Source organism: Elgaria multicarinata, chromosome 1 (assembly GCF_023053635.1).
Source record: "Elgaria multicarinata webbii isolate HBS135686 ecotype San Diego chromosome 1, rElgMul1.1.pri, whole genome shotgun sequence".
Lineage (NCBI taxonomy): Eukaryota > Metazoa > Chordata > Lepidosauria > Squamata > Anguidae > Elgaria > Elgaria multicarinata.
In genome coordinates, this window is record NC_086171.1 from 3402636 (window position 1) to 3428739 (window position 26104).

A 26104-nucleotide genomic window follows, 5' to 3' on the forward strand; every position below is an offset into this window, starting at 1 on the left:
TTTTTAAAGCGCAGGGAACCGCGCATGCGCGCCGCCCGTGTAAAGTGAGACGGCTCTGGTGGGTACCTCGTTCTTTCTCCCCCTCTCATCCGCCCCCCCCACCTCCTCCAGTGCCACGGCCCTTCCTCGCGTCCCCCGGTCCGGCCGGGGCGGAACCAGCGCTCGCCTCACGGTGGGCCGCCGCCGCCCCCCGCCCCTCCCCCACCCTCCGAGCTGAGGGAGCAGCAGCAGCAGGAGCCTGATTGGGCCGCTCGGCCGCCCCGCCCCCTTTTCGCCTAGGGTGGGGGAGGGGAACAAAAGGCGGTGGTGGAGAGAGGGGGGGGAGGCGCCGCCTGAGGTGAGGCTGGTCGTGGCGCCCCCTGAGGGGCCTCCTTGGCTGCAGGGGCGCGGAGGGAGGGGTGGGTGGGTGGGGGTCGTCTCTCCCTGTGCTGAGGGGGGGAGGGGGCCCCCTTCCCCGCATCTCAGCTGCCCCCTTCTATTGAGGGGGCTTTCTGGGAAGGGGGAGTTTCGGGGCACTGCTGTGGGGTGGGGGGAGGGGAGGGTCCTTGGGGGCGTTTCCTGAGGCGAACTATGGGGGCGCTTCCTGGCTTCCTTTCAATTTAGGGGAGGGGGTGCCTCCCCTCCCCCCACCCCCCACCCCACAGTTTCTTCTGAAGAGAGCAAGAGCACCCTGAGGGTGGGGGTGGGGTGGGTGGGGGGGTGGGGAGCAAAACGGCTGGTTATTTCCTCATGGCCAGGAGGAGGGGAGGGGAGGGGAGGGGAGGGGGTGTCTTGATCACAGTGGGGGGAGGAGTTGCACCATGGGCAAAGTATGTGGGGGGGGCAAAGAGGGGAATGCCCTTCCCTGCAGCAGCCAAGTCCAAAACGGGTTGCTTTGCACGCGAGGAAGATGTGAGGGAGGGTGGCTGTGTCAGTGGTATTTAGATTGAGGGGAGGTGCGTTTCTTGGGGCATGTGGGCTGCCCCTATGTGCCGGGGTGAGGAGGTAGCTGGACAGCCATCTGTCAGGGATGCTTTAGGGTGGATTCCTGCGTTGAGCGGCAGGGGGTTGGACTCAATGGCCTTAGAGGCCCCTTCCAACTCTATGATTCTATGGAAATCCCTTGGGGAGGCTGTGGCTCAGTGGTATAGGCACCTGCTGTGTATGCAGAAGGCGCCACGTTCAACTACCTGCGTCTCTGATGGAGAAGGATCCTAGGTGGCAGGGCTGGGGAAAAGAAAGGGTTGCCAGCCGCCATCAATCATTTCCAATCTCAGAGCCACCCTTTGCTCCAGCCTGCAAGATGGGGACCCACTTTGAAGTTGTCATTTGCGCTCTCTCTCTCTCTGGGCATGTCTACACCAGGCGATATCTCAGGGATCATCCCCGGATCTTTCACATGACGCACAGGGCATCCCGGGAGCAGGGAAAGATGATCCCTCCATTTCCCTGGGATATTGCCATACCCTTTTTTCTCGGTTTTTCCTGCAGTCTTGGGGTCATCCCGAGACAGTGGGAGGTGTGGGTGGCCATCCCGGTTTCGTCCCGGCTCCTCGTGAGTAAACGCAAGGAGCTGGGAACCAGGCACAGGGCACGGAGCTCTTCAAGTGCTCCGTGCCCATCTGGGGTGGGGATTGGGTTGGGCCTTTTTTTAGAAAAACTTGCTTTTGCGCTGGAGTGCGCTCCAGGTCCTGTCTTTTTTCTAAAAAAAAATGGCAGGTGTGACGTCCTTCCTCCCTGGACATTGTGTGCTGTGTGTAAATGCAGGGGGAGAATCTCACGATCAGCATATCGCAAGATCATCCCCCCTCCCTCCCGGAATGCCAGGAGGTGTAGACATGCTCTCTGTCTCTCCCCATCTTCCTCCCTATCTATTTAAGGTGACCAGGTGAAAAGAAAGACAGGGGATTTTTTTGTAGTTACTTATTTTTAAAATTTGTATTGCTCCAAATATGCTCTAGGTGTGTTTTTCCATTTAAAATAATGGCATGGACCCTAACGATCACAATATGAAAGAAAAGGGAGTGAGGAGGGAAGATGAAAATAACCAAGTGCAGCTATTGATTTTTATATGATTTTATATAATTGATATAATGAGCAGGTGGGATAGCCATTGAGGGGCACAAGAGGAGCCAAATGGCAGGTGTCCTCAGGCAAGATGATGGGATGGACCTCACTTCCTCATCTCTTCCTTAGATGCAGCCAAGTTGTATAGAACAGAGAATTGTGGCAGGTGCAACTGTCATGCAACATTAAGGAAAGCTGCACCTGCTGAAATAATATCTTCTGCAAACTATTTCAGGTAAAGGATTTGTTGTCTTTGCACCTGTTTCCAGGTCTGTTTTCCTTGTCTCTTTCTGCTTTTATTAAAATACATAGAAACCCCTCAACAAGAGCTATAACAAAAGAAAATGGTGTGCTGTTGGTACACCATTAGATCAGGATATAACTCACTTCTGTGTATTCCAGCACACTAGTTCAGCCTTCCCCAACCTGGTACCCTCCAGATGTGTTGGACTACAACTCCCAGCATGCCCTTTTGGACTTGTATTTCAGCACATCTGGTGGCCACCAGGTTGGGAAAGGTTGAACTAGCTGAAGATCAGTGGCGTAGACAGTGCTGTCCTAGGTGGACGGTGGTCTGGTTCAATAAAATGCAGCTCCACATCTGTTAGGGACTGGACATACGTCTGGGATGGAAAGAAAGTTAACATGCCTTGTCTCCTGCACTATGTTTTTGGGCACCTTGGCAATAAGATGTCTGGGGTTGGTCCAGCTCTGCTAAGATGCATGTAGGAAAGTGATCAGGGGATGTACGGCCTTGTAACTTGGGAAGGCTTAATTGCCTCTCAGTGGGGGATGTTGTAACTTAATTACCTCTCTGACGGGGATATTTTCTAATTCTCCTGGAAGCTGAGAGATGGGCTGTGGATCCTCAACATGTGTTTATTTATCTTATTTTATGGATTTATACTCCCTACCTTTCAGAGTCAGAGGCACAGAACAGTAGAGTTGGAAGGGCCCCACAAAGCCATTGAGTACAACCCCCTTTAGAAAGTCTTCTCATAAAGTGGCTTACAAAAAAGTATTGTATCCTATCCTAATTAAAACATACATTTTCCAGAAACTTTTTTTAATGTGAGAATATGCATAGGTAATAGTAAGGTGTAAAGGAGCCTGAGAGCTCTTACTTCTTTCTCCCTCCAGCTAAAATTAACGATTATTATAATAATAATAATAATAATAATAATAATATATTTATTTCTTACCCGCCTCTCTCTTTGGATCGAGGCGGGGAACAACATTAGAACAGGAATCAATACATCTTAAAAATTCATGATTTAACATTGATCTGGATAGGCCTGCCGGAAAAGGCTAGTCTTTAAAGCTGCCTTAAAATCACACGGAGAGTTAATTTTATGAATCTCCTCTGGCAGGCCATTCCACAATCTGGGGGCAGCAGGAGAAAATGTCCTCTGGGAAACTGATGTCAGCCTAGTTTTAGCTGACTGAAGTAAGTTCACCCTAGAGGACCTGAGTGTGCGGGGCGGACTATATGGGAGAAGGTGATCCCACAGGTAACCTGGACCCAAACAATTTAGGGCTTTAAAAGTAATGACCAACACTTTGTATTTTGCCCGGAAACTAATTGGCAGCCAGTGGAGTGATTTTAATGTTGGGGTAATATGCTCACCCTTAGATGTACTGGTGACCAACCTGGCTGCCATATTTTGAACTAGTTGAAGTTTCCGAACTAGATACAATGGTAGCCCTGTGTAGAGCGCATTGTAGAAGTCAAGCCTTGAGGTTACCAGCGCGTGCACTACTGTCTTTAGGTCTTCTGACTCTAAGAAGGGGCGCAGCTGGCGTATCAGCCGAAGCTGATAGTAGGCACTCCTGGCCGTCACATCCATCTGGGCTGTCATTTGGAGCGACAGATCCAGGAGCACCCCCAAACTGCGAACACAGTTTTTCAGGGGGAGTGTAGCCCCATCAAGAACTGGCTGACACACCTCCAAACCTAGGTCAGAGCCCTTGACAGCAAGCACCTCTGTTTTGTCTGGATTCAGCTTCAGTTTGTTGATTATGGTTGGCCTATGATCTTAGTGAGATGAAGTTGGTACATCTCAGCTACAAATAAGCCCTTACTGGTTCACCCAAACAAGCTGTGTTTGTTTTCTGTGCATTTATATAATTGCATACTGAGGGTATATATCTGTGTGGACAAAAAGGCCCACTTAAAGCAGATGGCACTTTAAGGTTTTTCACTGCAAAATGTACCTGAATTGTCTAGAAAGAAGTCAAGTGTATATGAGAATTACATTCATTCAATTGTTTGATGTAGTTTAAGCCTCTAGGTGGCTTATAAGCATAAAACTCAAAAATATAATCTTATCATTATATTAATATTAGAGAACTTGCATGTGCCTTGGTCAGAGCTGCCTACAAGCCCAAATAAATGGCCATTCTTCTCTCTCTTTGTAAATAGCTTCAGTGTTGTAACATGGAGCCCCGGCAGGCAGTACCTTTGCTGCCTGAACAGAGTTTTGTCCGAGACACCAAACAGAACATGGCTGAGCTCTCTCTGTGGACGGTGGTGGCTGCAATCCAAGCTGTGGAGAGAAAGGTGGATTCTCATGCCACAAGGCTGCTGAACCTGGAACGGAGGATGATGACCAACGAGAAGAAATACGTGGACTGTGAGAACGCAGTGGTGGACTTTGGCAATCAAATGGAGTGCAAGTTGACTGCTTTGGGGACCCTGATCCAGGAGTATGGGTTGCTGCAGAGGAGGCTGGAAAACATGGAGAACCTTCTGAAGAATCAGAACTTTTGGATCCTGAGACTCCCTCCGGGCTCCAAAGGGGAAACTCCCAAGGTAAGAGTGTTTGGTGCATACACTCTTGGTTTTTTTTTTAATAGCATTGTGCACTGTGTGAGTAGCTCTTCAAACTAGAAAGCATGTGGTTACCTCAATCTTCAAGAAGGAGTCTCTTTGTTATTTTAGATGCTCAGTGTGCCCCAAATGACTAGCTACGGCCTAAGGTCTTGCAAAACTGGTTAAGGTGAGAACCGTGGTTTACATTGATGGAGATGTAATGGTGAAACGGTTAAGGCTGACAAAGGAAGCGCCCCCCCCCGTTCACACTGGAGATGGGGTGGGCCGTGTTGTTTCGGCACCCAACTATAGTGTGGCTTTATTTGTAAGACTGGCATTGTGTAACAACAGAGCTATGAGGTTTGCTGGGTCTTGAGCCTTTTCGCATAGTTGTTTAGATGTTTGTATTATTTTTCAGAAAGGCATGTTAAGTTTCGTGTCAATTTAGATAATATTCTAGACCAGCCTTCCTCAACCTGGGGCGCTCCAGATGTGTTGGATTGCATCTCTCAGAATGCTGGGAGTTGTAGTCCAACACATCTGGAGCGCCCCAGGTTGAGGAAGGCTGTTCTAGACTACTGGTGACAAAACTCAATTTCCAGTATCATCTTCCCCATCTTCAGGTTGTGACACATCTTGACGCATAATAAGCGTTCGCTTGTGTGTGTGTGTGTGTGTGCGCACGCGCGCATGAGTGTTTCCTTAGCACACGGGTGGGGAACCTCAGACATGGAGGTCCCTATTGAGTCCTCTGGGTGTGTCCGTCCTGTGGTGGCCCCACCCCCTTTTTCCTGCAACCACTGATTATTGGGTGGTTTCCCAGCTTTTGTGCAACTTTTGCCCCCATTCGAAAAGGTTGAATTGCCTCTCCTGAAACTACGTTACTGGCAGAAAAAGCTTTTAAGTTATTCAATACGCTGCTGGTATTTTCTGTATTTCTTTGTAATTTTGGGCCCATCCCTTTTTTTGCCTTTGGCTCCAACCACTGCTGGGATGTGACCCCTGAGAGCTGCTCCAAGATTGGATTTGGCCCTCGGGCGGAAAGAGGTTCCCGACCTCCTCGCCCTGGCCTTAGCACATCTGACCTGTTTGGATGCTGTGTGATTGCAGGTGTGGGAATAGTAGGGAAATACCTTATTGCCACTTCAGATTAATGAAGAAAGTGTCTTCTGTTCAAACTCTGGAAGTTAGAGACATCTTATCTGATTACCCTTTAAAAGATTTTTTTTCTCTAACCTTCATGGGGGAAGAGAGTTGTGCAAACAGTCCAACAGCCAGTGATAAAATGTTAGCTGACAGCGTTGTTTCCTTTGGAGGGAATTGAGAAGTCAGTTTTGACTGGGGACCAGATGGGCCCGGAGGCACATGATGAAGTAAAGGCAGCAGGGTTGGTGGCCCCAGGAGGGACTGACTTTCACGCTGATTCAGACTAATCAGCAAAATCTCTGGCTGGAGGTGGTAAAATATTAGCCAGGAAGGTCAGTTCACCCTCTTACTTTAACGGAGGGAGGTTGGGGCATAAGTTTCAGCTACTCAAAGCTGGAGGTGGATGACAAGAGGTAGAGAGTCCTCAACAAGGACCTGATGTGCTGCCGTGCCGTTCCTCCAATATCCACTATCGTTCAGCCGTCATTATCTGTTACCTGAAACAGAGATCCTTCGCTTGGCCTGAGAAAGATGCTGTTACGGGAAATGTTCCATTTCTCTCACTGAAGGCCTGCAGGGCTAGACAACCCGGTGCCCTCCTAATGTATGAGACTATAGTCCCCATAAGCACCAGACAGCATGGCAGGTGGTCAGGGATTGTGGGAGTTGTAGTCCACAGTGTCTGGAGGGTACCAGGTTGCCTACTCCGGTCGATGGATTAGGTTTTACGTAGATAGGGGATCTGCTTTGGGTACCACAAGGTTGTTTCTCGGTTTATTGTCAAGGGAACAGTGCTTACGCTCTTGAGATCATTGATACAAAAAATTCTTATCCCTTACGCTTTGAATTTAGTTTTGTGTATAATTTAGAAATGCTTGACAAGGAGGCACGTGGGGACGGTAAGCTGGTATTGTTTTTATTTTATTGATTACACTTCTGTCCTGCCCAATAGCTGAAGTTTTCTGGGTGGTTCACAATAATTAACACTATAGAATAGAAGCTGATAAGCTAAAATATAAAAATTATTATTATTATTATTATTATTATTATTATTATTATTATTATTAATAATTTTATTTCTTGCCCGCCTCTCCATCCTGATTGAGGCGGGGAACAACAATACTATTAGTATTCCTATACTAATGTTGTTCCCCGCCTCGATCCAAAGGGAGAGGCAGGTAAGAAACAAATATATTATTATTATTACGTATAAAATACATAAAATATTGATTAAAAACATAGAATACATTGTATAAAGTATAAGAATAAAGATAATAACCAAATAGAACCTAGATGCAGTGCAAAGTTTTAAAATACAATACCAGATTTAAAACAGAAACTGAAAAACTAAAATGCCTGGGAAAATAAGGTCTTCGCCCGGCACTGAAAAGAGCAAAGTCTAGGTACCGGGCGAGCTTCTCTGAGAAGTTCATTCCACAACCAGGGTACCACAGCAGTAGAAAGCCTCTTCTTAGTAGCTACCCACCTCACTTCCTTTCTTGGGGGCTCCCAGAAAATGACCACTGAAGTCCAGGCAGGTGTGTATGGGAGGGGATGTCCCTTCAGGTAACCTGGCCACAAGCCGTTTAGAATATTAATACCAGCACTTTGAATCAGATCTGGAAATGGCCTGGCAGCCAGTGCAGATGGAAATATAATCATGTTGTCCAGTCCTTGTTAACAATCTTGCTCCCCTATTCTGGACCATTTTCAAAGGCAGCCCCACATATTATACATCACATTAATCCGGAAGTTATCAGAGCATGGATCACTGTAACTAGGCTATCTCTGTCCAGATAAGGGCGTAGTTGGCGTATCAGCCTAAACTGATAAAAGGTGCTCCATGCCACTGAGTCCACTTGCACCTCTAATAACAATGCTGTATCGAAGAGCATCCCCAAACTACAAACGTTTAGGGGGAGTGCAGCCCCCTCCAGAACAGGTTGAACATCACTTAGCTGGGCAGATGAGCCATCCAGTAACAGTACCTCAGTATTGTCTGGACTGAGTCTTAGTTTATTGTTGAGCAAATGTCATGTACATCTATTGGATAGTAACTCTTATATCAGTGACTATTCGTAATATTATTTCTCTCATTTGTTAATTTCCAAAGTGCAGTTTGTGTGCTCTGAGCTTTATAGAACAAGGCAGGTCTCTGCCCTGTGGAGTTTAAGAAGAGGCTGGACAGCCACCTCTCATAGGTGGTTTAGTTGGTTTTCCTTCGCATTGCAGATGGTTGGACTAGATGATTTTTGTGGTCGCTTCACAGTTCTGTGATTCTATGATTATACTGTCACATTTGACACAGGGGACGCCCCAGAGGGGTGGGGTGAGAAGGGGGTGTTTGGGTAAGGTATGCATTCAATTGGCACTTCCTCTGAGGGCTGATTTTCTCTCTCCTGTCTCCCCCCCCCCCTTTTAGCTTTTGTTCAGTTTGTAGTGAGGGGATTTGTACAGGAACGGAAACTGACTAATCTCAAGACCAGGTGTGGGAAAAGCCCCGGTCGGTTTCACATCTTCTCTCAACCCATCACATGGATTATGTGTAGTGGATAATGGATACTGGGGTGTTTGAGTTGAGATTTGCTAAAGTGTGGTAGAATTTCACTTTACACAGCTTGTTTGGATAACTCTAAATACTGGTCTGGAGGGGAGCACAAGAAATGGTTAGTGAGTGAGTCTGTTGGTGGGGGAAAGTGTAGGATGCACAACTCTCAGTCTTAGCTGAGCACCCCTCCTCCCCTCCTAGCTATAGCTGGGGAGGAAGGAGGCAATCAGTCATCTTCTGGCACTGCACAGGATGCTGGTTTTGAAATGGAAAGGAATCCAGCCGAGCACTTGGCATCCATCCAAGAAGTTTCAACTCTGTGACTGTTGTGGTTCCAGGTACCAGTGACCTTTGAGGACAACTCGGTCTACTTCTCCGAGCAGGAGTGGGGGAACCTGGATGAGTGGCAGAAGGAGCTCTACAAGAACGTGATGAAGAGCAACTACGAGTCCTTGGTCTCACTGGGTAATAATGATGGTGTTTTACTCCTTAGCAGTTAGCGGTTTGTCGATTTATTTTTGTAAGTCGTGAGGCTAATATCTAGTTCAGGTTTTAGTTAAGGTCTTGCCTCCTCCTTTGGTGTCTCTAAGACGTAAGGGAGCTCCCTCTTGAGGCTACTGGTGTGCATGCCATGTCAAGACAGGATGGCCTATTCTTCGGCTCGTAGCTCTTGTTTGTTTCTTTGCAAGATAAACCACCCTATATGTAAAAAAAATGCCCAAGTGGTGAGGGAAAAAATACCAAAGAATACAGATTGGATAAATTCCTGGAGGAGAAGGCTATCAGTGGCCAGTAAGCCTGTATATACCAGTTGCTGGGGAACATGGGTGGGAGGGGCTGTTGCATCATGTTCTGCTTGTAGGTCCTTGGTCAACAGCTGGTTGGCCACTGTGTGAGCGGAGCGCTGGACTAGATGGACCCTTGGTCTGATCCAGCCTCAGGGCTCTTCTGATGTTCTTCCCTGCTGCCACCCAAAGCATCAGAGGTTGTGGAGGCAGGGGAGTTGAAGCATGAACTTTCATAGCAAATCCATGTTTCAGTTGGTCTTGCACATTTCTTTTACACATTTATATTAAACCTGTTAATATATTGCATATTTTTATTTTTGTGAAATCTGAAAAATTACCAATAAATATATTTTAAATTAGATGTGCACAGGCCTCACTTTTTGTGCACAACCCTCACTTTTTTCTTTTTTTATATTCTATCTATCTGTCTTGTTAAGGTGCTTTCTCCCTTTGGAGCTTAGCTATCATTACAGCTATTTTTGTTTTTATATATAATTGTCCTGGTGACTATGGTTTTCCAATATGCTTCACGTGGTAGGTATTAGTACTTCTGACAACAGAGTGGACCGAAAATACCTTACTTTGCCATAGGAAATACCAGTTCTTGCCACATGAAAAATTATTTAAATGTTGCAATAATCAGGCAAAATTATTTGTTCTATGAATTTATATAATCCCAATCTCTGGTATTTATTGATTTATTTGGATTATATACCAGCCTATAACAATAAATTCTCAGGGCAGCTCACACTAAAAGACTAGTAACTAGTTTCGCAAAACCACATGCTGATGGTTTTTATTGCATCAAAAAGTAATAGCAGGATTGCTGTTGATTCCTGTGTTCCGTCTTCATTCAAGTTCTTGATTTCATCCCTGCTGACACCTTTTCCATTTCCACCTCTGTGCCTTTTCCTCCTATGTTTCTTTTCTCTCTTCCAATCTTTTTGTCAAACTACTTCTCCTGCTCCTTCAGCACCCTCATCATTCAAATCTTTCTTGAACAGCCCTGATTTAACCTTAACTGTGTTTCTGCTACTTTCCCCCTGCCCAGGGACCACATTTATCCAAGGTCTCTCCTCCAGGTTGTCCTTCCATTATAGATCATAATGCCTCTGGACAAGGCTCATGTTAATCCTACATTTTTCAGAGCCTTCAGCATGCTAGTGATGCTATTTAGGGTCCAAATAAATGCTTAGTAGGAATAGTACTAAGGAATAGTACTCCCCCATTCATATTAACATAGGTCTTCCCTGTTCAGTGCAGCGAGTTATCTTCTTTTTCCAACAGACTATGCCATTGCTAAACCGGACCTTCTGTCTCGGATTGAGCAAGGAGAACGTCCCTGTGAGGAGGAGGAGGAAGAGGTCTCCAAGGACAGAGAGATTTCTTCAGAACCCAGCCCAGGTAGGAAGCTGATGGAAAGGCTTTGACCATGCAGGATTATAGAATCATAGAATAGCAGAGCCGGAAGGGGCCTACAAGGCCATCGAGTCCAACCCCCTGCTCCATGCAGGAATCCACCCTAAAGCATCCCTGACAGAGGGTTGTCCAGCTGCCTCTTGAAGGCCTCTAGTGTGGGAGAGCCCACAACCTCCCTAGGTAACTGGTTCCATTGTCGTACTGCTCTAACAGTCAGGAAGTTTTTCCTGATGTCCAGCCAGAAACTGGCACTTCCTTTAACTTGAGCCCAATATTCCGTGTCCTGCACTCTGGGAGGATCGAGAAGAGATCCCGGCCCTTCTCTGTGTTGTCCTCAGGGTTATTGAACAGTGTGGATGACCCTATCTTCCCTTCTAACCTGGAATGTGATTCTCCATCTCCTGCCGTCTTAACTTCACAATATTCAGAAGTTTTGCCTCTTTTGGTTTCCCTTCCTGGTGAAACTGAAGTTCATTTTGAGGGTGGGTGTGGCGATTCCCACCTTTCTGTCCCTTAGGTATGTCTGGGGTTTGTATGTCTAGTGAGTGCGGAATGTTTGACTGAGTGGGTGGGGCTGATGATGCTGTGAGAGAGGGGGAAGGAGGAGTATAAATAGGTTGGCTGAGGAGATTGAGTGTTGAGTTTTGTTTGTTTGGTGGGAGGTTTGGTTTTAGTCTGGGAGTTTTAGTCCGGATTGTGCTTCGTGAGAGTGTTTGGTGGGAGGAGTGAGGATTTTAAGGGACTTGGCATTGTAATTTTGAATATAAAAATATGCAGGTTTGATCTGAATTGAAATACTAGAGATTTGTTAAGTTTCAATAAACTTTACTTTGTGTTTTGTTACCACAAACCACGCGTCAGCTCGGATATATTACCTACTCTATTACAAAGTGTAAAAACAGCTAAAAATACACCTGCTGTTCGGTGCCCTTCACCTTGTTCCCTCACATGTAGGGGAGAGGTTGTGTTGGTTTTACCCTTTCCTCAGGCTTTTCAAGAGGTAGCGCTTGGCTTGAGAAGGGTGTGCTGGGCAAGGCCTTCTGTATAAGGTCGGTGCCGTCGCAGTGGGTCTGTGAGATCTGTGGACCAACAGGGAGAAGTCCATGAACAAACGCTGGTGTTTGTGCCACTGTTGTGGAATTGTATATCTAATAGTATTGCTGCTGAAGCCAAGGAGAATGAAAGTCTAGCTTTGAGCTCCCTTGCACAATCAAGCTGAAATGATACAGAGCTTAGTAAGGAGTTGCTGGGTGCAAAGTGTCTAGTGAAACAGCCTCTCATTTATGTCTCCCAAAACAGAAGCGTTGGTTTTTAGGCCAGGCCTGGCCTCCCAGATGGAAGGAGGAGAAAATGTACAAGTTGTTGGAGACCAGGAGAAAGCTGAAGGGCGAGCAGTCCCCAGTGACCCCAGTGCTGGTAAGTGACAGATTACAACAATCTCCTGGTTTGGCAGGTTCTTCAGACTTTATGACAATTAAAATTCTTTCTACAAAGACCATGTCACATGCAGAATCCACTTGGAAAAGAATCTTATCTGGATTTTTCTGGCACGTGGGATTTGTACAATGAAAATGTACTGAACGGTATTGGCAGTAGCTAAGAGAGAAACAACACTTGCAAACGGAAGATATAAGAGAACATTTTTTAACTTGTTGCATGTGAAATATATTTTGGCTCAAACTAAAAACAGTTTATACAGTTGCTTTTCATGTGATGCTGCAGAGTAAAAGGGAGTACAGAGGTCTGGCTCTGGTCTGCCAAGGGCCCTCTTCCTGTTGCAACATGGGAGAAGGTCAGTGCCTCTGAGGGAACATGTCAGCCTCTTGACAGCAGAGTGCCTGCTGCACTCTGGCAAGATGCTTCCTAGAATCCTGCAGAGACCCAGTTAAAAACCAGTGCCCATGCTGTGGCTCAAAGAGGGGAAGGCCCAAAGGTGAGCTGCCTCCTAATTGCTTGTTTGTTGAACAGACTATGGAATTGCTGAGTCCTCCTTCGGCTCCCAAGCGAAGCGGGATCAAGAGGTGAGCCTTGAGGGCCCTGAGGTCTCTGAGGAAGGCGAACTGCGCATCAAGCCAAGTACGGGTGAGTTACGTGCCGGAGGAAGAGCGGTGGTGCAGAGGAGGTTCCTGGGGTGGTGAACGAACTAGACTATACTAACCTTTCCTCCACCACACTTGAGTCTGCAGGCTGATCCAAGCAGAACTCTCCCCTTCCCTGTTCAGTATCACTGACCGAGTCTGGCCTCTTCCTTCTGGTGCATTTAAGAATGTCAGAAGAGCCATGTTGAATCAGACCAAAGGCCTGCCTAGTCCACCGTCCTGTTCACATTGTGGCCAACCAGCTGGTGAAAGGCTGCAAGTAGGACATGAGCTCAATAGAACCCTTTCGTTTGTATTCCCCATCAGCTGGTACACAGAGGGCCTATTTCCTCTGACACGGGAGGCAATAGATAGCCCTCATGACTAGTAGGCATTGATAGCGTGCTTCTCCCACTTTATACTGTGCATGGTTTCAAAGCCAGAACTTGAACAAACCAGTTCCTTCTTGTGCCTATTCAGGCACAGCAGCCATGTCCCAAGTTCAGGGCTCTACCTCCTGTCCACCAAGAAAAAGGCTCTTTTATTTTAAGACACTGTTGAAGGTATTTTGTTGTAAATGGTCCTGGACATTCTTTGGGTAAAGCAAGTTAAAATTCGAATCAAGTAAATCACACACCGCCCAACTCACAACCTGTATAGGAGGAATGGCCACGTAACTCCAACCTGTCAGCCTTCATCTGTAGCTGCTTCCAGGCCTTGCTGTCCAGAGTCCTTGTCCTGGAGAAGCTGGGCCTCATGTAAAGCCTTCGCTCACTGGGGAACTCCACTGGGGAACGTAAGGCGGAGTATACAAAGGGATAGGGAAGAGGGCAGTGCCCTTTGTGACGTTGCGCCCTTTGGTCACGTCCCATCAGTTCAAAGCCTTTCAATCTGTGCAGGTTGCTTCTGACTTTTCCCCCCTTTCTGTAAATTCTTTTGTAATGTTCAGGTGGACTTGTGTCTTCTGTATTGCTGGCTAAAATATGCTGGGTGCTTTTCCTCTTTGCTCCTTTTGGCAACTCTGTGCAATAACCGTAGAGATACTTGGCTGAACTGTCTAGAGGTGATAGAGGTGACATTGCTTTTCCAACCCTCCAATGACATGACTGCTCTGCTCCTCTGTATGATCTCTCACTTGCCCAGTGGCTGCTTTTCAATTGGCTGGGTATTTTGGGGTATCTGTGCAAGCAGAAGCAAGAGTACTAGTCCCTTTGCTCTGGAATTATGGCCAGAAAGTGAATATCTGTTGTTTCTTTTTTTGTAATGGCCGGTGCTTCTTTTAGGCAGCGCTACAAACTCAAGGAAAGTGGCAGGAACAGGAACAAATCCATACAAATAAAAAATGGCTTTTGTTGGCCAGGTGGGAAGGACAAACAGGAATGCAGATATGCTGAAGCCCACCACCCTTCCCTTTGAAAATCCTGCTCAGCCTCGCTCTAAATTCAGGGGTCTTGTCTGGCATCTGTGCAGCCGTTTAAAGTTCATTTCCACGGTTCATATCCAAGGCCTTGTTCTAAAAACAACAACGTGTAAGCTGGGATCTCGAGGCCGGCAAGTCACTTGCTAGCAAGGTGACATCATGGCCCTGTGGGCTGCCGGGCTGCCTGTGCAGGCGTAACTGCTGCGCCTCTCACGTCAGCTGCCCTGTGGGGCTCCTCCAGCGCTTGGAGGGTGCAAAGAGTGGCATGGATCTTGACTCGCCATTCTTGCAACAACTCTGTTATTCCCATTTTACTGGTCGGGAACTGAGAGTGGGTGACCTGCCTTTGACCGCCGAGTCGGCTGGTGTCTCGGATCCAGGTCCAACGCTTGAGACCACAACCCCGATTGTGGAGGTTCCTGAACTCTCGTGATTCGGTTTGGCAGGGTTGGTGCTAGGTTGTTTTCCTACATCCACAGATTCCAAGCCAAGGAGGAGTCCGTTGCCTGTCTGCCTGCCTACCCCCCACCCCCACCCCGCCCCTTTCCTCTCTGTTCTGAGATCCTGGTACTGTTGAGGTTCAAAGTCTGCCCCATGATCTTCTAAGCCTTCAGAGCAATTCACCATAATAATAAAAAAAGCGACACATACAAATATAACCACGATGTTACAATTAAAATTAATGCCAAACGATAACTTCTCAACAAGATTTGGCTGGCCTCATCCTGGCCCGGCTGGTGCTGGGTGGGGCCACCTGTAACTGCCTCCAGGCCACTGGTCAAAGCAGCCTCGAGGAGGGGAAATGTGTTTGTCCTGTTTGACTAGCAAAGGACGAAGGAGAGCCGACGCCTGGGAAAGAGAAGGTGCTTTCACGAGTCGGAGGCTGACCCATTTTGTAGCGGAGGAAATCCAAGCGAGTGCCTTGCCAGTGCAGAGCTGTTCCCAGGGGGTGATGCTGGGCGCTGACAGTGCCCCCTGGCCCCTCCCTCCCTCCAGGATTGCAAAGTGACTTGGAGGGCTCTGAGGTTCTGAACATGGAGAGGGGGAGAGGCTGGTTTAGAGCCCACCTGGACAAAGAAATGGGCTGGAAAGATGAGCAGAGCTGGCTGGCGAGGCTGAGAGAGGACGCTGAGGCAGCGAGCACAAGCCCTTCATGTAAGACCACAGCGACTGCCTGTTCCCCTTTCTCACTTGTTTCTTGCTCTCACCTAGCTGCTGCCGTTGTTGCTAGGTGGGGGTGGACGCTGATCACGTTTCCATGCTTTTCCTTTGCTCTTTCAACCTATCAGCCACTTATGTAAATGCGCCCAAACCGTGGTTTTGTTGAGGGTGGGGGTGGCAGGGACTCCCTTGTCCTCTGACCCAAGGAGATAGTTATTGCAAGGGGGGGCAGGGGGAGCTTGGGTAAGGCTGCAGGAGTAACTGAGATGAGGTGGGAAACGTGCTTTTGCGTGTGCATGAGAGAAAAGCGATTTCCCGCCCCCCCTCCATTAAGCCCTGTAACCTGAAAGGTCAAAGAGACTCGGGGCTCAAGGGGAGGGAGGGACAGAGGGAGGGAGGGAGGGGGCTTCTGTGGCTACTAGGAATTCCCAGCAGAGTGTCTGCTTACCATGCAGTTTCAGCACAAGCACTGCTAACAGTTAAGGGTGGTAGCACTGAAAGCAAGAAGACATAACGGTCCTTGCCAGCCCCAAGAGCTGGGCTCTCTATTGAATATAAGTAAGAAAGCCAGGGTCAGTAAGACTTCCTCTACCCACAAACTGGCACAGTTGGACTGCACTAAGTGAAGAGTTGCCTCGTGGCTCTTTGGGCCTTCAGTCCTGACTGAAGGCGGGAGAGAGAGAGAGAGAGAGTCTTTGTCCTCATGGTGCAGGGCAGAGCGGCTGTGCTGGTCAGGGCTGCCTTGTGCAGTGGTCAGGCAGGAGTGCAGTGGTTGCTGTGCAAAGTGGGCCTCCTCACAGCCTCTCTAGCTCACGCCCCTGACTCTCAGGACAACAGCAGTGCAGCGTAGCCCTTTAACAGCTCTTTCTAAGCCGCCATCCGGAAGCCGGGGGAGGGCGGGGAGGCATCCTCTAGTTCTTTTCTGGCTGGGTTAGGCTGTTCAACTGTTCTACTCTGGAGAAGCACACATACACACCTCTGCTTTCAATCCACCAGGTGACGGGCTGGCCTTCAAAGCAGAAGTCCTCCAGGCCCAGAGGGTGCTGTGTGAAAGCCTGGGCCTGCAGTGCACGGATGAAGCCGTCCTTCACAGCCCCCACGCAGGAGCCTCCCTGGGCAGCCGGTATAGTGCTCTGATGCACCAGCGCAGGCACTCGGAGAGCCACGTGGACGAGGCCGTTCCCATAGAGGGAGGCTTCAGCCCCAGCGGCCCTGTGGTGGCATACCCGCGCGACCGCCCCGGCGACAAACTGTTTGTGTGCCCCGAATGTGGGAAAAGCTTCCGGCTTCAGAAGAGCCTCTTGATCCACCAGCAGAGCCACGCGGCGGGGGGAGGGTACCGGCCTCAGTGTGAGAAAAGTTTCACCTACAAACAGCAGTTCACCCTTCATCAGCGCATCCACACCGGCGGAGGAGCATACACTTCCGTGGCCTGCGAGGAAACCTTCAAGCAGAGCCACAACCTGAAGCCTCTTCCCCGGGGGCCAGCGGGAGAGAAGCCATACGGCAGCAGCACCAAGTGCGTGAAAACCTTCAACCTCAAGTCCTCCTACCGGCAGCACCCGAAGAGCCATGGGCGGGAGCGGCCGTACAAGTGCAGCCGGTGCCCCGAGAGCTTCTCCCAGAAGAAGAGCCTGGTCACCCACCAGCGGCTGCACTCCGGGCGGGGCGGCAGCTCTCTGGCGTGCCTGTACTGTGGCAAGAACTTCAGCCACCCCTCGGACCTGGTCAGGCACCAGCGGATCCACACGGGGGAGCGGCCCTACCGATGCGGGGAGTGTGACAAAAGCTTCACTCAGAAGCAGCACCTCTTGCAGCACCAGAAGATCCACTTGCGGGAGCAAAACCGGCTGATGGGGACGGCGGTCCGGGAGGCCCTGCTGGACGCCATCTTCATCTAGCCTCCCCCTGCCCGTTGCAGTGTTTCCCCGGTGAGGGTGGGGTGGGGGTGGCGGGGTGGGAGGGGAAGATAGACTGTTACCTCAGAAATGGACCCTCAGGGCGTTGAGGGGGCCTCCCTGGAGCCTCCCTCCTAGCCAGGAGGTCAGGGCCCTGTAGACTCTGGTACTTGATAGCAAAATTGATTTTTTTTTTTTAAAGGGTGTCTAGAGATTGTTCAGAGTTGCTAAAACAATGGAGTGCGTAGTAACGAAACACTCCTGGGATTGTCCTTTTTCTGTCTTGTTTGGAGTGTACGATACTGTAGCTGCCCCTTCCCAGTGTAACCCCCGTTATCAGAATATTTTCACTTCAAAATACTCAAGACAGATGACTGTTGGTCCAGACATGAGTGCACCCTATCACCTTTCTGTAAACACAGATTTGTCAAAATGGAACACTTTTATATATATTTTCTGGATTTTTTTTTTTGTTCTGTGGAAACAAAAATAAACTAGAGATGTGGAAAAAAAATAGCTGTGTATTCTGATTTCTTTCTTCTGTAGAAATAGAAACTTCTGGGTGCACAGGCATATGAAACGTTTCATTGTATATTGGGGTGGCAAAACAATTCCAGCTTTTTAATGCAATTAAGAAAAGGTTCGATATGCAAGTACTTAAAAGTAACAGTGTGCTTCGCACAGGATTAAACACAATGAGGCCTGGCCAGAGCTTTCCAATCTAAGAAAAGGTGAGGCAGAATGGAACATCATCTCAATTTCCAGCCAGACAGCCTTCCTGCCACTTGCTTCTGCCTTTCTGGAGAAGCAGCGGCCTTTCCAGAATATCTTTGATGGCTGTCGGTAGAATGCCCCTGAATTTCCCTGAGAACTCTGGTGGGTGTGGGTGTGGGTGTTGGAAAATGCACTGCAAATGTATTTTTAAAAATCAATATTCCACAACTATTGAAAAGGCTATAAGCTCTTCAGAGCCAGAAACCATTGACACGTGCCTTTCTCAAGCACTGGCATTAGGTTTTTTTCAATAGAAAATCATTCTTGGCAAGGTTTCGGTGAGCCTCCTCCCCTCTGCACTGCCTTCTTCCAGTCATTCTTAGCCCTCTTTCAAGGGCAGCACTGTCTGTTGCAGCCTTCCTGAGCCTTCCAAGAACACCAGCTATATTATGTACTGAGTAGCCTCTTCGCACGGCAGATCAACCGGGCCTCTAAGTTATGGCCTCCATGAACTGTCTAGGGCCACATGCTGGCCTTCATTTCCCAGCTTTGAGGCTTCCTGCTTCCAAATGTACTCGTGGTTTTATAGGCAAGGATGAGCCAGGGGACTGTTCGTTTCTTCTTTTTCCTTTTAAGGCGGGGGATATTGTGTGGTGGCTGATTCTTCAAAGATTGCGCTTAGAATTGTTGGGAAACATCTTCTGGTCTCAACAAACGGGCTGGTTGAATGGTGTGTGTTTGGGGATACTTTCTGCATTATAATGCCACACGGGCACGTTATAACTTGTAACTAGAAAGCCTATTTCATCAGGACCAACGGAAGACATTATTGGGCCTGAGGTAGAAAATCCAAATGGCAATATCCCACCCACCCACCCCACTAAACAACATGGGGTATTCCTGTGGATTTCTTGCAACTTCAAGGGGCTTGTGCAGGAGACATTCCTTAGTGCCCAGGCGGGTCTGATGGGCCTGTCTCCCTCTATTCAGCCCAAAATCTACTGCACCATGGTAAAACTCCTTCTGTACTATCATGCCCTCTCTCTTAATGATGGAGTAAGTATAGCCATGCCAAAAAGTAAATGAATGTTTTTAGGACTTCGCTAATTAAGCAAATCAAAAAAAGGAAACGTATAATGTGTTTGGTGCGTGTCACCACCAAACTTTGAACCTGGAGAACCTTGTCTTCTGTTTTAATTTCAAAAAGCATTCTAGTCCTCCTGGTTGCGTAACAACGTTCTGAAGTAGTTGCAGAATCTGGAGAAGGATGAAAATTAGAGAAGGGAATTGAGAAGTGCTCCGTGGGGGCAGGAGGGTTAAGGCTTTGATATCCTATATGGTTTTGTCTCTAATGGCTACTCCTTGACTAGGTTCGAAAGACATGATAACCAATGGTGGGTTAAATAGATAACAGTGGGTTATTGTGTAATCTGACAGGTCTTTTTAACACCACTGTTGGTTATTTGGCCAAAATAGCCAATACAAATAACTAACACTGTGCAGAGTTGATTATTTGAACAACCGTTGGTTAGCGTGTGATGTGTCGGACATTGTTGACTATTTCGTCACACACAGCTGCTTATTTTTGGCGACCACGGAGTCCCCCGGCAAGAGCAACCAAAGCGGTGGCTGCCGTTCTAGTCCAGCTGGCTCGCACCATTGACTAATAGTCAGCTCGATGGTGGCCTTAATCCACACCATGATTGATTATGATCATGTTGTGTGTGAAGTACCGTTGAGTTGACTATTAACCCGCCTTTTACTATTGTGTTGTCCAAACGCAGCACTTTTCTGCCTTCCTCCACTCTGGCTACTTCTCCAGTCTCTGGCTGTGTCCTTTGACCTCCCGGTCTTTGCCACAAATTGTCAGTACTAGAGACACCGAACCTGCAAATTTACCTCCTTTTTATAAACTGGTCTTGCTGGTCTGACACCCTTATTTGATGTAAGTAATGTTTCCGACCCACGGATCGATTTGCACACAGTTGACAACGATGACTCTTGGAACAGGGCATGCAACTTGCAAATCTCCCAACAATTCCCTTTCCTTCCCTTCCCCGGCCTTATCCACCAACAGTAGAATTCTCCGCCAATAATTCTAAAAGAGAAAACGTTAAGTTCGGTGTGCATCATTTTGTGCTTACATTGAGTTCATCTACCATTCTCCTGCCCAGGCATCCAGGCTGGACGGCTCCTGATGGATTTTGCCATCCCAAATTACTTAGATGTCATCTGCAAATTTGATGGCTTAACAATTCACCTTTGGCTCCAGATTGCTTATGAACGAGCAAAAGTCAGACAAAACTGGAGAACATCCAGAATCAACCTTCCTGTCCTGTTCTTGGCAATGGAAGAGATGTTAACTAGGGTGTTAATGTAGGGTTGCTTGAAGATGTCTGACATTTGTCTTAGACTTGGGGAGCGAAGGTTTTGATGCTCTGGGGTCCAGATGTCTTTGTGGCAGCAACTGTACACAAATTAAGCCCTACAAAGACACCCTAATTATTAGGATACAGTCCTTTGTGCAGAATCTGGCACCTGAGAAAAGAAGTCGGGTTTCTAGGTCCCATGGCTATGGTAAAGAACTACAAATGGTGGGCAATTCTGCTAGCACCATGGATCTGACATACTTGCAGGGGGTTCTTGTCAGCATCCTGAACTTTTAAGGAAGGAATGAAGAAAATGCCAGTTTCTTGCCCTTACAACAAGGTTTGGCAGGTTCTCAGAAGCTGAGGCGCAACTCCCTGGGGCTTCATCCTGGAAACCTCAAATTTTGTAAACATGCAAATTGGTACTAAGGTACAATTTCATAGAATCATAGAATAGCAGAGTTGGAAGGGGCCTACGAGGCCATCGAGACCAACCCCCTGCTCGATGCAGGAATCCACCCTAAAGCATCCCTGACAGATGGTTGTCCAGCTGCCTCTTGAAGGCCTCTAGTGTGGGAGAGCCCACCACCTCCCTAGGTAACTGGGTAGCTGGCCAGAGAGAGGTGTAATGCCAAATGATAGCCTTCTCCCCTCACCCCACTCTGATCTTTCTGTGCCAGGGGGCCATGATCCGTAGATGAAAGGTGTCCTGCTCTATTACAGAATTGAATTCATTTTGGGTTACTGACGGGGGCTCAATTTCAGGTTGTAGCAATAAAACAGGACAAAGTTCAAAGGCCTACTCTTGGATATAATTGGGAATACGTTGCTAAGAATTTGTGCATTTTTAGTGTGTTTGTTGTGGTTGATTTTTTTAAAGTATCTCGTAGTAACTAGAGTTTTCTGAAGAATGATTGTTCCTCTAAAGCAGTGGTTCCCAAACTTTTTTAGGTCACCGCCCCCTTGGTTTCACAAACTCATGCCCAGTGCCCCCTACCCTACCCTATAAAAATCATTATTCAGAATAGCCGTTTTCAACGACCCACTAAGGAAGATAATAACAATAAAATTCAAAACAGTAACAATTAATTGAATATTTATTCAAAATCCAATCACATTTTTTTAGTTTATTCAATGAAACATAATTGATGAACTTGATCCAATGATATCGTCTTTTCAAAGTCAGATAGTCATTTAGCAAGAACATTAGATATCACATTTAGTAATTAGGGTAGAGTACCTCACTATTCTGTAAATTCTTAATGTGATGGATGGGCTTGATGAAGTGATACCAGTTTCCCAATGTCTGGTTTAAAGTCACTTAACATGAGTCTTAAATCACCACGTTTAGTAATCTGGAGTCGATTTCTTTGCTTGGACAGAAGTAGGCAGACCACACTAAAACCACATTCCACCAAATATGATGTTGGAAATGCAACCAGGAGCTTCTGAACCACTCTCCATAGTGCAGGATAGCGATCAGAAATTTCCTTCTGTAACCAAAACTCCTGGTACGATTTCTTAAAATTTGGCTTCAGCTCAGTGTCATTTTGTAGCTCAATTGGCCCCTTTAAATGGGAAGCGCCCACTGCAAGCTTGCCGAAGGAGGGAGGGAAAAGAGAGTGAAAGCCTCTATTTTGCAGCCAGCGTGGCAGGGCACACCAAACTGTCTTTGTCTCTTCATTAGCGTTTTGGTCCTTTTGAAACATTTCAATTCACCGTTAAAAGGACTCTTCTTAAACGGTATTAATACATGTGTGGATTCTTCCCCTACATGGCTTGGGACCAAACTACCTTCTCCCATAAAAATGTCCCTGGGTTTTAAGACCTTCTGGAGAGGCGCTTCTCAGAAAAGACCACCTCGAGTGCTCCCCTGCCGCCCCTTTGCCTCTTCGCGTCCCCCTGCCGCCCCCTTGCCTCTTAATGCCCCCTATGCAATCCCACTGCCCCCAAGGGGGCGGTACCGCCCACTTTGAGAACCACTACTCTAGAATAATCTCTGAATGGTGCTCCCTCTGGGTGTGATGTTCACTACTTGCATTCCCATATGTCAGGCTTCTTCAACGCGGAGTGTTGGACGACAACACCCAGCATGCCCCAGCCAGTGTGGCCATTTGGATCCCTGGAGAACCTCCCCAAGACCCTGCTTATCTACAATGGCATCTTCATTCTGTCTTTGGTTCCTTCTCTTGGCCTTCCCCAAATCTCCCCAAGCACCCTTGTTCTGCACATTTGGCTGGGAAAGCCTGGGAGACAGAGCCTCCTTGTTGTGAAATGTTTGAGTGAACGTAGGAGAACAGCCTTCCTCAACCTGGCGCCCCCCAGATGGCTGGACTGCCATTCCCAGCAACGGCAGTCCAACCCATCTGGAGAAAGGCTGCCCTATGTGGATAGGAGCAAGCAGTGATGTGTGTTCTGGATTCTCAAGTGTCTTTTTTCTATTATCCCTCCCCTCTCCCTATAGCCCTCCCAAGGGAGAAGGAGTTGAACAAAATGGAGCAAGAGCGAGTTCCCGAAGTCCTCGAATCGTGGATGCCGCCCGAATCGTCGCGGGAGAGCACCCTTCAGGGCAAAGCCTCCCTTTGCCCCGAAATGTGGCTGGGCAGCCCTCCCGGAGAGCTGAGGGGGTTCAGCCCCATTCATGCCAGCCTGGCTGAGTGGCAGAAGCGCGGGGAAGCGAGGCCGTACGCCTGCCCAGATTGCGGGCAGAGCTTTGGCTTCCGCCTCGGCCTCCAAGAGCATCGGCAGAGCCACGGCAGCCTGGCCTCTCCGGCCTACGGCCTCTCCTCTCCCCCAAGGAGCGAGAGCCTCCTTGCGCAGTCGCTCGGGGTTCACCAGCCGGAGGAGGAAGAGGGGGACGGGGGGCTCTCCCCTACCCAGGCAGGGGAGAAGGCGTGGTCTTGCCCCTGGTGCCAGCAGTGCTTCCACCTCCGGGTCAACCTGCTGATCCACCAGAGCAGCCACTTGGAGGCCGCCGCCCAGCTGAGCAGCAAGGACCGGCTGGCTTGCCGCTTTTGCCCCCGGCGTTTCGGCCGCTCCGACCACTTGCTGCGCCACCAGATGAGCCACACGGGGGCCCGGCCCTACCAGTGCCCGGCCTGCGAGAAGAGCTTCACGGACAAGAGCAAGCTGACCAACCACTACCGCACCCACACGGGCGAGCGCCCCTTCCGCTGCTCGGCCTGCGGCAAGCGCTTCATCCGGCGGCACCACTTGGTCAAGCACCAGCGGACCCACACCCGCGAGAGGCCCCACCAGTGCCCCGTCTGCCTGAAGAGCTTCATGCAGAAGCACCACCTGCAGAAGCACGTCCGCACCCACACGGGCGAGAAGCCCTACCAATGCAGCCGCTGTCCCAAGGCCTTCTCCTGCAGGCAGCGCCTCCTGCAACATTCCTGCGTCTTGGCCCAGGGGGCGGCAGCGGAGGCCGCGGGAGCAGCGGCAGCAGCAGCAGCGGCGGCGGGCCCGGCCCTCTGACCCGGCGGCCGTCTTCCCCGGCCTTTGAAACATCGATCTACCTCCTTACTCGTTGCAGCTCGGATGCGCTGCCTGCAAATCCCTTTCGTCTGGAATCTCTTGCGACTCCCTTCGCCGGACCCCGTCTTCTCTGCAAATTCAGCAGCGCCGAGTTGCAGAGCCTGAACTGCTCCAGCAAAGGGCAGCACCTTGCCAACACCCGGCTCCTCTGCAGATTAATTTTAAATGAACCAGGTACAATTCGTTGGTGGTTAGTAGTAAACCGATGAAGCGTGGGCCTTCCAGACAAACGAAGATTTCTGCTTGGCTGCTTAGCCTTTAAATATGACACTGGGAAGGGTCTTAATGGTGCTTTTTGACACGTGTTTAGGAAAGTGTTGTGAATGAATGTAAGTATTAAGAAAACGTAGAGGTTGCCTCCAACTTTGTGGGATTAGTTGTATTTTTTTAAAACATTTTACATAGCCCTAAGGAATATGGTATTAGAACTAAATAAGGTTGAGGCCACTCTTAATCTAATCTAATTTTGGAGGCTTTTGTGTTTGACCAGGCGTAGTAGCTGATGGGGCTGGGATTAGGCTAGCAGGATTTATTTTTTTTAATTTTAAGAAGGTGAAAACGTAGGGGATGTATGCCTTGTTACTCTGCCCAGGCAATAAAGGGTTATTTAAGTTGTCTACGGAGCTGAATTGCCTCATGCAGCCTGATTCTATGCATGTCTACTCAGGAGTAAGGTTCACTGAATTTAATGGGACCCAGTTCCTAGTACACATGGTTAGGATTTGCAGCTTTAGTCTGATCAGTGATAGATCCGGAGTCCAGCAAAGTCCCTTTCTCTCATTTAGGCGTACAAAAGATCCGTCAGGCGTGCTGCACTGTGCATTATAATTTCCACAATGCTTTTGCTGACCTGTTGACTCACGACTCCCTGCTGCAAAGTTGGAACCAAAATGGGCACGGATTGAGGGAGACCACTACGTACGACCTGAGGTTTCCTCAACGCACGACGGGGCTACAACAGCACCTCCCATGGAACGCTACAGTTGGGACTGTTTGGGAGCAAGTTTGCCCTATTTTTTAAATACTCCTTTAAAAAAAAAAAAAAAAAAGTTCTTTCTGCCCGATTGGAGATTGGTTTTAGTTTTGTGTGCATCTATTGGTGGACAAGTGGACATTCTGTTTTGAGGTTTAGTTTTTCTTGTTTTGTGTCTTGGTTCCCCCCTTTTTATAATGTTGTAATACTGCTATAACAGGCTGCTTGGGTGTGTGTGTGGGGTGGGGGAAGGACCCACTGAAAAGGGAGGCTGGGAGGTAACTTGGGTGTTTTAGATGCTGTTGTCATTTGCTTCTCTCAACTCCTCACCCTCCTGTCCACTGTAAGAAAGAGAACTGTCCTTCCCCTCTTCCCCCCACCCCCAGCACCTGTACAAGATTGCTACTCGCTCTGGCTTTTGGGCAGTGGCGGAGGGGCTCCTAACGGAAATAAATGCCATCTGCAGAAATATGAGGGGAGCCTGGGAGTGTGTGTGTGTGAGAGAGAGAGAGACAGAAAGAGAGAGAGAGAGAAGAGAGAGGAAGTTCGGTGCTGCTTCACACCCCATTCCTGAACATGCCTCTCCTGCTTCACTTTCTTTGACACCTGTGGAAAGTGATGCATTCTGCAGAGTCCAAAAACTGCTCCTCCAATGGAGGTAAGTCTGAACTGAGGAATGAGGTGTGGTGTGTGTGTGTGTGTGTGTGTGTGTGTGTGTGTGTGTGTTGAGGAGGCAAAAATCAGGGACGGAGAAGCAAGGCTAGCCAAACTGCAAAAAGAGCCCAGCCCCCCACCCTCTCTTCTTTTTGTGGTGGGGGACGTTGTTTCGTCTTGTCATGCCAGTGATGTCGCCGTGGAGGGTGTTGGGCTTCGCAGCGTGTTGTACAGCCGCTGGAAGTGAGAGGATGCCTGGGTCGGCCCGTGCTTGCCTGAGTTGCAGCCAAAAGCGGCTGTTGACGACGGTCATATTCCACGGAGAGGGCCCCACCGCGCCCCCCAACCATCCTGTGAGGCGCTCTCCGCTTCCTTGAGCGGCGAGGAAGCCCCAGCGCAGCGCTGCCTCTGCTGGCTTCTCTTTGGAGGAGAAGCGTGCGGAAGACTGAAGTCAGACTTCCCCTGCTCTCCCGGTGGATTGGGCTGCAACGCCCATCATGCCCAGCCAATGGGTGGTAGGAGTTGTAGCTGAGCTCATCTC

The 26104-nt window shown here is 48.7% G+C and overlaps 1 protein-coding gene across 4 annotated transcripts; it reads left to right on the forward strand.

Moving 5' to 3' along the window:
* LOC134396122 (zinc finger protein 777-like) lies at positions 1–25170 on the forward strand. 4 transcript variants are annotated; one of them, XR_010025253.1, is made up of 9 exons: positions 1–58; positions 2176–2281; positions 4469–4858; positions 8891–9017; positions 10628–10744; positions 12059–12175; positions 12728–12841; positions 22864–24265; positions 24722–25169. XR_010025253.1 is itself a non-coding variant. In XM_063122487.1 (9 exons), exons 3-9 carry the CDS (start codon positions 4484–4486, stop codon positions 17317–17319), a joined length of 1914 nt encoding a protein of 637 aa, XP_062978557.1. In that variant the 5' UTR covers positions 1–58; positions 2176–2281; positions 4469–4483; the 3' UTR covers positions 17320–17824. The 4 variants fall into 4 exon arrangements, 3 of the variants coding, with proteins under 3 accessions (XP_062978557.1, XP_062978566.1, XP_062978579.1); XM_063122487.1 differs by lacking the exons at positions 22864–24265; positions 24722–25169 and adding exons at positions 15254–15412; positions 16415–17824; XM_063122496.1 differs by having other exon boundaries at positions 22864–25170.
* Positions 25171–26104: the final 934 nt, after the last annotated feature.